The sequence below is a fragment of the Copadichromis virginalis genome, linkage group LG19, assembly GCF_057382275.1.
Source record: "Copadichromis virginalis isolate Kocher_CV1m ecotype Utaka linkage group LG19, C_Virginalis_male_GT1.1, whole genome shotgun sequence".
NCBI classification, from domain to species: Eukaryota; Metazoa; Chordata; class Actinopteri; order Cichliformes; family Cichlidae; genus Copadichromis; species Copadichromis virginalis.
The window spans coordinates 35,596,221-35,608,253 of record NC_140636.1 but is presented as its reverse complement, the minus strand read 5'-3'; the positions used below and the strand labels follow the sequence as shown (position 1 = coordinate 35,608,253).

Here is a 12,033-nt window from a genome sequence, read left to right as displayed (position 1 = left end):
TTTTTGGCCACAGCGCTTCCCTGGAAACTAGGGAACCCACAATCTGCCTCTTTGATGTCAGATGATGCTCTGGCTTTGATGGAAACTTTGGAAAAACACTTGCAAAGAGAAATAACATGCTGTTTGGCCTCTGTGGCCACTAGAGGCCGTAGGCACATTCAAAGTGTGTGGGTGCACTCCATGAAGGATCTAAAAAGGAAGTACCATTTGGGGACACATAACAACTGGTTATGATAGTAACGACAAAGTTACAGTGTTTGTGCAGGCCTGTACTTGCTATGTGGTCTGTGCATAAGGGCAAAGGGTAGTGTCAAAATAAATATGCTTCACTCTGTATATTAAACCACTCGCATTTGCATATCTAAACACACACACTCCATCCCACTCTTTGTCTCACATTCAAAAACAGATAACAAGCCCATCAACATCTCCCAATGGTGTCCACAATCCAGACGCATTACTGCAGCACAAGGCTTAAGAAGAAACTATGAAGGTGTGTCCTTCAGATTTAGATCATGTCACAGAGTGCAGCCTGTCTGGAACAACTGTACAGATCAATCCAAGGCTAAGAATCTGGAGCTTTAATGACAGATTAGCTCTACTGAGGGTGGGGGGGTTACAAGGTACAGAGGCACAATCGCTTGCTTTACTTTCTCTCAGGCGTCTTGACTCAGTCTGCACGTGCATGCTGAAGATGACTAATCAGAAAGGAATCAAAGAGCTGCTTTGCTTTGCGCCTGCAACTGGCCCACCGTGAAATTCAATCATCATGTGGAGCCAATAAATGGGCACTGCTAGAAGAGGAGGCTACTCAAACTGTACCTGCTTTTGTAAGAGAGTACTGCAGTGCAAGACCAGGTCCATGAAACAGACACAAACACGAAAGAAAAACAAGTGTTGATGGAAATATGAAGGTCAATCTGTTGTAAAACATCAAATTGGTGTTTTGAAAGCACACATGGGAGTAATGAGCATGGTGAACACACTCAGAGGTGGTACAAGCCATTTATTATAACGCCCACACGGAGATTTGAGTCACTTGGGTGGCGCCACCACACAAGCTGCACTCAAGGTGCGGGAAGATGGGAAGAGGTTTGTCGAGCACAGACTGCCTGGCTGACCGAGGTGATCGACAGAAAGACAGGGCTACTTGCAGGTTCACCTTCTGTGCACTGGCTCTGGGGCAAAGATTGCATGACAGTGATGCGACACTAAAAGCCTTCCTGTCAAGGAGGCAGGCGGATGCCCTCCAATCAAAACAGAGGCTCGGTGACATTTCACAGGGCACAGCTGCTGGGCTACGACAGCATGCCAACTCACTATTTCTGAAGGGTTGTTTGTTTAGTGTTCATGTCACAAATGGGGGGAGTATAGATGGAAGCTCAGCGCCACAACAGTGCACATGTGCACGCGCACACACACACACACACACACACACAGTTTTCTTTCCGGTCACTATTTTACTATTCTTATACTTCACACAGGCCGCCTGTTATGTTTCACTCTTATCTGTACTTGTGAAGGTGTGGAAAGATGGATGTGTGCCAGATTTTAATGGGCAAACAAACGTATTTCAGAGCGTGTACAAATTTACACACAGTCTCAACAGGGCAAACATATTATTCCCTTATACCAGGGAAGAGGTTCTCTCTAAAGAAAGCAGGTTCTGTTTTTTTCCCTAAACAGACCAAGACAAAAAAGCAGCACAATTTACTTCTGCAGACTTTATTTTACAACCAGCTAATCCTAAACTTTCAAGACTTGAACTTTATTACTTTCCACAAATGAAATCCTAATGTAACTAACACGCTGCCATTACATTAAACAGAAGACCAGAGGGGCATGATTGCATCATATGGGGTATGTTGAGCTGCCCATCAAACTAAACCGGAAACCTGCATTGTGTTAGCCCACAGTCCCCATTTTCAAGACTTGTGCTAACACAATGCAGGAACTCTTATAGTGACATACTCCCATCACCTTAGCCAATAATTGCAAGTCTTGGCGCTCTCTTCCAGAAAAAGGCCAGTTCCTTTTATTTCTGGGCCCAGGAGATTTCAGTGGTTTCTTATCCTATTTTGCCCCTGGTGGTGCAGGCAGTGGTGAAGTGGGCTCTGTGAGGCAGCCACAGCAGAAGGCAGAGTTAGTATGCGCACATAAAGCTGCTCAAAGCCAGCAGGTATGTGAGGAATGCCTTTTCGTCCAAACAACAGGACTCACGCCCGACAGTGAGCCATGCCACGCCACACAGCACTGTCAGAGCAGCTCCATGGGGCCCGTTGGGGATTCTGCAACTGGATGCCTCCTTATATTACATCTGGCATACTACTTCATTTTAAATGCCTTTACAAATTAATCAACCACTTGGCAAATAGTCTATATTGTTGTTGTTCATCATTTCTGCAACATTTAGAGGGTAGAAAAAAATAAAATGAAAAAATAAAGATTTGCTGCATCCCCCAAGAAGTTGAGGCAATTTGTATAACGAATCCGTTTTTTTATGTCAAGTACAGTCCTAGTGTTACATAAACTGTACGCATGAACCAATTTGTTTTCTGACATGTATCAACAAGAGCGTTTGAAATCTTTGACATATTCTAGGGTCTTTACATAATGTGTGTTGCACAGTTAGGTTTGTTACAAGGTCATGACAACCAGACACCTCGCGGACAAAAACCTCAGCACACATTAGGGCTGCCACAAACGATTATTTTGATAGTTGACTAGTCACCGATTATTTTTGCGATTAGTCGACTAATCAGATCATCATCCACTGGACGTAAAACTACAGCTTATATAACTATCATTAGCTTACAGCTTTAAGCTTTTAAGGTGCTAACTAAAAATAAAGACAAGATGATAGTTTATTCAATTTTAATGAAATTTGCAGATTGTTTCGGTGAAGTTTAATAAACTCCTTGCTATCTAAAATATAACAGGACACCGGGGTATATTCTCCAGCATCTCACACTTCTGATAATCAGCTGTCTGCTTGAGGTTTATTCAGCTGTGTAAAAACTATAACTTTAATCTCAGCCAAACCGATTTACTCAGGAACAAATAAAATACTGAAAAAAGTCAAACAATAACATTTTTAATTTATCTAAGTGACTCATATATATTTAACCTGAGTAGCAAAAGACAGCGGTGGGTTTGAAAACAATTTGCCGGGAGTCCGTTGTCCTCACGGTGCTAGTGACCTAGCCCCCGGCTAGCTATCGAGCTAGTGGGTAACAGACGTCTCCGAAAACGTCGGAGCGCTTTTGAAAATATGTGGTGTCCTGATAAACTGAGCAGATATTTGAGGTTTACACAGCTACATTCTCGCCTGAAAATATGTTAAACGTTTATTTTGTGACCCAGAAAGAATAATAAGAGTAATATTAAAACTAACTAGCTGCCGCCATTGTTGGAAACTGAGCTGGACCGCGCTATGAATTCTGGGACACAGCTGCTTCTTCTTCTTCGGGGTTTAACGGCAGCTGGCATCCTTGTACATGCAGTGCTGCCATCTTCTGTTTCAGTCCGTTATTACACTCTTAAATCCTGCTATTATTCCTGCGTCTTTTGCGATCTTACAAAGCTTCAAACGACGCGTCGACTATTAAATCAGTCGTCGACGATTTTGATAGTCGACGTAATCGTGACTAGTCGACAAATCGTGGCAGCCCTAGCACACATCAAATGTTAACTGGATTAACATTTAAACAACTATCAAAAAATAAACAAAAGAAAAATAATATAGCACTTAATGGCACAAATTTACCTCTTTTGTGCAGCCATCCCTCCTTGACGATCACCACATTGGTCATGTTGGTGGCCAGGATGGAGGATCCAGGTTTCTCTCAGGGAGAGACGACTCTCAGTCCAAAGTTTCCTTCACTCAACCCTGCGCAGGAGCCTGGAGACGGGGTCCTGGAGTTTATAGCAGTCTTCTCGATGGTGGTTACCTATTAGTTAAAGAAAAGTAAAAATTAGCCCATTGTTAAGGTGAACAATTTTTTCCACTTGTCTGATTATTAACCGTCAGGTCAACGGGGCCGAGGGGAGGCAAGAGAACCGAGAAGAGCCTCGTGATTTACGGCCCAGTTGGTGAGGGAAGGGTACAAGTACAGTGCAAGTGGAACCTGCAATATTTCAAGGTTCAAATATCTGTAAAGCTGTGGGTTTTGGCAATCAAAATGAAGTCTCCCGTATTGGAAAATTCCATGCTGTTCACTATTGAGGCAGCCGTTCTTGATAGACCAGGAGGTTCCCCCCACTCACGAACAGAGCTGCAGTGAGAAAATAATTATATCAAATAATTCTCAAACAGGATATCCATATAGATTTTCAAACTTTGTGCACAGCTGTTTAATGATTTTTCTAAATCTCAGTTTCACCAAGAAGAACAGATTACTAGGTTTCTACTCCGTGCACGGATGGCATCAAAGTTTAAATCTTGAAAAGGTCTAGTCAAGTTTTATGTTTTTGTGTGCCACATACTAGCCCAGAGGCCCTGTGCTGCAAAGCAGGATTACGGGCATAATGTAGTCACTTCAGGTTTAACCCAGGGTTTTTACTGTTACTAAGGTGGCTCACTTCCCCATGGTAACACATGGTGCAGACCTAACCTGCTCCACAGCAGGTTATGTTTGACTGTTTGACATTACATGTAGAAAATCACCAGCTACGGAACAATCAAATTCTCTGGAAAAATAAGAGTCACCTTTCCTGGAAGATCCCTTGAGCCTCTGTGAGCAGGGTCTAAATTTGATAAAGACCGACTAAAGTGTTTGCGTTTCCCTTACAAGCGTCAATAAGAAATATAAATTCTGGGAAGCAGCTTTATTTCTTGTTTTTTTCCCCAGTTCACTGAAAGTAATTTAAAATAATTTTATTGTTCTCTGAGCCTTAATATAGTCATATGATCTCAAGAAAGGGCACCCAAGCCTTACACTGACAAGGTCAAACTGTTAAACACAGCAGGGCTGCAGCTGAAAGAACATGAGGTTAAATGAGACTACCTTACTCACCTCTGAGTAACAATTGTAATTATGTGCCAGATCCTTCTGTGACTTAATGATAGAGCTGTAATACTGATGAGTCTACTAACTTACACAGTTGGCATTTTTGACAGCCTGGTGTATTGGATTCAAAGGCAAAATAAGGACAACAGCAGATGTGGCAGATCTAAAACATCTATACAGCATCTGAAAGTCATGTTCTTAAGAAATATGGAACATATTAATTTTAATTATTTATTTTTTGCAGGACCAAGAGCTCCAAAACAAAAATGACTCTACAGAAGTAGAGGCGCACCAACGTAATGGCTCCATAGTGTAGATGTTTATACGCCCGCTTCACAAGCTAAAGGTCGCTGGTTTGATGCCAACGGGATACACAAATCCCTTTTGAAGTTGTGTCAAGAAAGACATCTGGTGTAACTGTACCAAACCAAACATTCAGGGATGCCCACTGTGGTGATCCCTGTGGCAAGGGCCAATCATTGACATTCACCTCACTGATTGCTGTGAGTCAATCAGCAAATAGGACGATACTCAATAAAGGCAGTGACTGATGTTTACCTGTTCTACTCCATCCCAGTCCTTATATCTGGGATCCATTTTCAGAAAATGGTTTGTGAATTTATACTCTTTAAAAAGATATAAATATATTCCAAGTACATAGTGTGACAAGGAACTGAAACACACTTAATCCCTCCTCACAGTATGCATTTATAGTGACAACTTCTGTGTTTGCAACTAAGACATCAAACTGGACTGACCTACCAACACACATATGCAATCTGCCAGTTGTTAGTTTCAATGTTGGCCCAGCATTTCAAAATTATTGCTTCCCTTATGCTTCCACCTATTTTTTCGCCCTACTGATCCAATTCATGGTTGTGGGGGTGCTGGAGCCCATCACTGCTGTCAAAGGGTGAAAAACAGGGTACAACCTGCACAGGTTCCCAATCGGGTTGAATCCAGGCTGGGGCTTTTTTGTGCAGATTTTGCATGCACTCCAGCTTCCTCCCACAGTCTGAAGACATGCGTGTTAGGTTAACTGGATTTTAAATTAACATCCTTTATATTAACATCAATGTAATTTCCTTGTGAGTAAGAATGACTTTACACTGACAGTTTTTTTTTTTTTTTTTTTTTAAAAAACAAGACCCCGCTGCCGTGCTCTAGCAAGAGATTTGCGCTAAAGCACACTTCTATGTGGTTGGATGGTATTAACCAACACGGAACTGTTTTGCTTAAAAACAAACAAACAAACAAACAAACAAACAAACGCACGCTATATAACAGCTCAGATTCAAATATATTACAAGATTTAAAAAAAATAAAAAATTCCTAGTAAAAAGCTTCCTTGTAAATCCTAGGTAACTAGATTTGCTAAACGATAATATAACATTGATTATGTGATTTTTTTCTTTTTATACAAGAGTACCGTTGCAAGGTGGCAGATGATGGCGGTCATGTGATGTTGTCAAAACCCTTCAACAGTTACAGTGCTGCTCCCAAACAGACCTCCAGGTGAGACTGTTTTGACAACAGAACAAAGTGAATAAACTATGAGGTCAAGGTGTGCTTCTTATACAGGGAGTGCAGAATTATCAGGCAAATGAGTATTTTGTCCACATCATCCTCTTCATGCATGTTGTCTTACTCCAAGCTGTATAGGCTCGAAAGCCTACTACCAATTAAGCATATTCGGTGATGTGCATCTCTGTAATGAGAAGGGGTGTGGTCTAATGACATCAACACCCTATATCAGGTGTGCATAATTATTAGGCAACGTCCTTTCCTTTGGCAAAATGGGTCAAAAGAAGGACTTGACAGGCTCAGAAAAGTCAAAAACAGTGAGATATCTTGCAGAGGGATGCAGCAGTCTCAAAATTGCAAAGCTTCTGAAGCGTGATCATCGAACAATCGAGCGTTTCATTCAAAATAGTCAACAGGGTCGCAAGAAGCGTGTGGAAAAACCAAGGTGCCAAATAACTGCCCATGAACTGAGAAAAGTCAAGCGTGCAGCTGCCAAGATGCCACTTGCCACCAGTTTGGCCATATTTCAGAGCTGCAACATCACTGGAGTGCCCAAAAGCACAAGGTGTGCAATACTCAGAGACATGGCCAAGGTAAGAAAGGCTGAAAGACGACCACCACTGAACAAGACACACAAGCTGAAACGTCAAGACTGGGCCAAGAAATATCTCAAGACTGGTTTTTCTAAGGTTTTATGGACTGATGAAATGAGAGTGAGTCTTGATGGGCCAGATGGATGGGCCCGTGGCTGGATTGGTAAAGGGCAGAGAGCTCCAGTCCCACTCAGACGCCAGCAGGGTGGAGGTGGAGTACTGGTTTGGGCTGGTATCATCAAAGATGAGCTTGTGGGGCCTTTTCGGGTTGAGGATGGAGTCAAGCTCAACTCCCAGTCCTACTGCCAGTTTCTGGAAGACACCTTCTTCAAGCAGTGGTACAGGAAGAAGTCTGCATCCTTCAAGAAAAACATGATTTCCATGCAGGACAATGCTCCATCACACGCGTCCAAGTACTCCACAGCGTGGCTGGCAAGAAAGGGTATAAAAGAAGAAAAACTAATGACATGGCCTCCTTGTTCACCTGATCTGAAACCCATTGAGAACCTGTGGTCCATCATCAAATGTGAGATTTACAAGGAGGGAAAACAGTACACCTCTCTGAACAGTGTCTGGGAGGCTGTGGTTGCTGCTGCACGCAATGTTGATGGTGAACAGATCAAAACACTGACAGAATCCATGGATGGCAGGCTTTTGAGTGTCCTTGCAAAGAAAGGTGGCTATATTGGTCGCTGATTTGTTTTTGTTTTGTTTTTGAATGTCAGAAATGTATATTTGTGAATGTGGAGATGTTATATTGGTTTCACTGGTAAAAATAAATCATTGAAATGGGTATATATTTGTTTTTTGTTAAGTTGCCTAATAATTATGCACAGTAATAGTCACCTGCACACACAGATATCCCCCTAAAATAGCTCAAACTAAAAACAAACTAAAAACTACTTCCAAAAACATTCAGCTTTGATATTAATGAGTTTTTTGGGTTCATTGAGAACATGGTTGTTGTCCAATAATAACATTATTCCTCAAAAATACAACTTGCCTAATAATTCTGCACTCCCTGTAGTGAAGATTGAGAGATGCACACACACTTGAGCACCTTCAAATAAAAGCATAGCCTCCAGCAGAAGAATTATCAAAGTGTTATTAGGTCTTAGGACAATTCAAAATACCAGAAATGGCCACAATACTATCCTGGTTACATAGTAAACACATGTAAAGGTATAAAGAAAAATGTATGACTAAAGGGCAGATAGTAAACCCAACTAAAAACCTAAATTTGGGAGAAAGATCACACTACAGTAGTAGCTGCAATAGCTCACTTGTTAAAGCAGAAGTCAAATAAGGCAGTAAAAACTGTACTAACAGTCATCCAAAAACTGTCAAGACTACCATTAGACTTCAAACCTGCAGGCTATCATAACCAAAGCACTTGACCCTTTCCTTCATTCAGTATTTCTTTGTGATATAAAGATAGCTTTGAATAAAGGGAAGCAGCCAAAAGATGATCAATTGCAATGCTTGTTCACATAAATGTCACATACTGCGCCAGGCGATCCCTGACCATCGGCTGAAATCAATGTCCCTGCTGCTCCATCAGAGCCAGGCCATCAAAAGAGAGCTCTGTTTGAGTGGCCTCATCCAGCTAACTGGTGGGGACAACAACAGGAAGTGAATGTGACTATTGACAGACAACGAGTCATATCAGTACAGCCTCAGGCTCGAATACATCTGGCAGCGCGTGTGCAATCAACACCTTTTACTGCCACTCTGCTCCCCTCCATCAGTGAGCAAAAGTAAGTTTATGAAGCCAAAGTTTATTTTCGCTCAGTGTTTTTGTTTATTGCACTTGGGGTTGTGGTGGTTGTGTCACACAGCTGATGTTGGAAGGATCCTGGAGAGGGATTTGAGAGAGAAAAAAAAAAAAAAAAAAAAAAAGCACACAGAGTGCAATTCAAAGTAAGGATCACAAAACCCGTTGGATCCCATCGGCATCTTAGTGTGGACTCTGTGACACAGGCACGCACACATTATATACACCTCACAAACAAACTTGAGCGCACACACGCCGCAGCCAAAAAAGCAACACATGCACAAGTCCGGCTCTGGAGCCACAACAGAGCGCTGCTGTTTTAATGGGAGCGACCTGTTGCTACTGCGGCCTGTGTGTAAAAAGCTGGGCTGCTGCCAGCGCTGCAGCCAGCAGCCACTGAATGAACCCAGTACCCTGACGGCGGGTCACATGGTCCTCAGGCCTCTGGGCCACCGCCTGCCTGCCTGCCCTGATGTCAGGGCGGCTTTCAATCATTCATCTTTCTGGCTCCAACGCCGGGGGCCACCCCATTCAATGCAAATCAGTGTCATGCAGCAAAAGTTGCCACACACTGAGCTTGTCACTGAGCCAGAGAGGATAGTCCCATGTGTTTATAGCAGGAAGCAAGGGGGGAGAAGAAAAGAAAAAAAAAAGAAAAAAATCAGGTCGACATCACCACGCTACTTCCTTCATCACAGATTCATAGATACCATTTTTTTTGCTTCAGTTTCTGCTCGGTTAACAGAAAAAACTACCACATGGTTTATGTTTCCAAAAGTAAAACATTACACTGAAAGTATTTAAAAACACAAGAAATGACATCACGCTAACCTGTTGCTGAAAAACAAGTCGCCAAAGCAACACTTTAGTTTGAGCTCAAATGCCACAGTGGAGCCAGTAGTACAGTGATCTACCAAGTTCCTCTTTCAAGTTCCCTGAAAGCACAACATTATTGATAAGAATATTGCGGGCAGCTTTAACTGAACACAAAACCGCAGTGACTGCAACCTTGAAAGGCAAGCAGAGTGGCCGCTTTAATCCTGCGATGACACGAACACCAACCACTTTATGACTCACGTTAATGTAATCATATTCAGGCTGTTCAGACAAGCTGTAAAAGCAACACAATGCTTAATTTATTCAAATCACACACACACACACACACACACACACACACACACACACACAGGAAAGTTAACACAGAAAAGCAAAAGGAAAACAAAAGTAATTTGTTTTCCAGGTTTTCAGTTTTTGTGACACAGATTGAGAATTGTGACGTCCAGGACACCGGTACGAGAACCATCTCTTTCTCAGTCTCAGTACATCCAGACTCTGGTGATGCGTCCAGGCCCCTGTCTGTCCGTTTTGGACAAAATTTCAAACAACATTCCTCAGATTCTGCATGTAACTGGTAGCAGATTTGCGTCAACTGAGCTGCTTTAGGGGATTGGGTGGGAGGTGGGTGGTTTTTTTCTAAACAGAACAGTGAGAGCCAAGCAGTCACTGGCTGCATCATTGCGCCAGCTTGTTGCGTCTTCCCCAGGTCACATGCCAAATCCCCTTGCGTACACACACACTGGACAGACGTAGTCTCATGACCGATAAAAACATTTTTTAACACTGAAGGCATGGTGGGTACAACACACCCGGGGACAATGTTCTCTTTTTAGTACATGCATGCACCCTGGGAGAAGGAGACAGACATATTATTAGCAAAATAAGTTTTAAACATGATTGCAAGCCTTGCATCCTGCAAGAATCCTTTTGAAATTTGAAAGCGCCATCAGATTTGTATGCCCTTGATATCTCTCAAACTTGATAAGAATACTATAATAATAATAAACCTTTATGACAAAAAACTATTGAGTGCAGACCTACACAACTGTCATTACTGTAGGTGGGATGCTAGCAGTGAGGCCAGTGAAACCTATCAAAACACACTTATCCACAGGCATTATCCCGTTGTACTGATTACTGGGGGCGTTAAATTACACTGTTGGGACTTTTTCTTATGACGTCTGTGTCTAAATTGTGGACCAAAAAGTAAACGCGTGGCAACAAGTCACAACAGACTCATAACTTTTTCTTTTTTGGAAAGCAGCACTGTTTGTGGCCACAGCAGCTTCTCGGCAGGCAGGCAGCAAAGCTAATGGCTAAAGATAAGATGGCAATAAGTGCCTCACTCAAACAAGTAAACAAACGCGGTGGTAGTTCACAACAATGAATGAGCTGCTCTCTCTTGTTGAGCTCATTTGTTTTCATTTCCCTCCAGGACCATAAAGCACAGCGCAAAAAAACAAAACAACTTTTTTCCCGCAAAGAGGAGAACCGTTTGAAGCGACTTGACTGCAGATATTTTGGCCCGAGGGTTGTGTCTCAAAAGTGGTCATTGTCAAAAAAAAATATTTAAAAAAAAAAATGAATGGTTAACATCTTAAAGAGACGCACTGCTGTTTGTGGAAAAACCCCGAGCGTTAAGACTTCACTACAGGAAATTAATGAGTCGTCGACTTTTTTTCGTCATAAGACAACTTTTTACGGCGAAGTGAAGTCAGGAAAGTACCTCATTTCAGGTTTGCATCTAGCGCTAGAAAGGATATGGGGCCTAGCAGGGCAGCTTGGGTGAGAATAACCGCATCCCATGTAAGTACAATGGGGACCTACCCTGTCTAGCTGTCGAACTCTTGTAGTTAACCATGCGAAGGAAACGCGGACATTTACCTGGACAGGAATTCAACAATGTGTCCGTCTCATTATAGTGAGCTGTTTCGGCGGTGTTTTAAGTTGACGGGTCCTTCAACAATCTGGACAAAGTGCTCTCATTTACTCCGTTTCTCTTGCCTTTCTTCCACTACACCTCCCAAACGCGCTGTCTGCAATGCCTCTGTGGCAGCCGTCTCTCCCGGGTCCTAAAGCCGCCCTTAAATGAGTCACACTCACAGGAGGAGTAGTAGGCTGTCAGCGTCCCATTGAAGAAAAAAAAAACCTGCAGTGGTGCTTCTTCTGCATGGCCTTGTTGAACTCTCTGCTCTTTTATCTGTGCCGGTGGTTTCCAACATGGGTTTCGGGGACCTGCCGAGGACCTTGTATGTTTTTTAAGGGATCCTCGCTTCAATTAAGTGTACTTACGTGG

At 42.6% G+C, this 12,033-nt stretch overlaps 1 protein-coding gene across 2 annotated transcripts in view; it reads right to left on the bottom strand.

Annotated features, from left to right (window-relative positions):
- akt1 (AKT serine/threonine kinase 1) overlaps positions 1-11,796 on the bottom strand; it is a 33,014-nt gene extending 21,218 nt beyond the window's left edge. The window contains exons 1-2 of one of the 2 annotated variants that reach the window (XM_085442566.1): positions 11,622-11,796; positions 3,767-3,950 (exon numbers count right to left, since the gene is read on the bottom strand). In XM_085442566.1, the coding sequence (XP_085298692.1) occupies positions 3,767-3,812 (46 nt within the window). In that variant the 5' untranslated portion in view covers positions 3,813-3,950; positions 11,622-11,796. The remainder of the gene's footprint in view (positions 1-3,766; positions 3,951-11,621) is intronic. The other variant, XM_085442565.1, reaches the window with a different exon arrangement.
- Between the last annotated feature and the right edge of the window lie 237 nt (positions 11,797-12,033).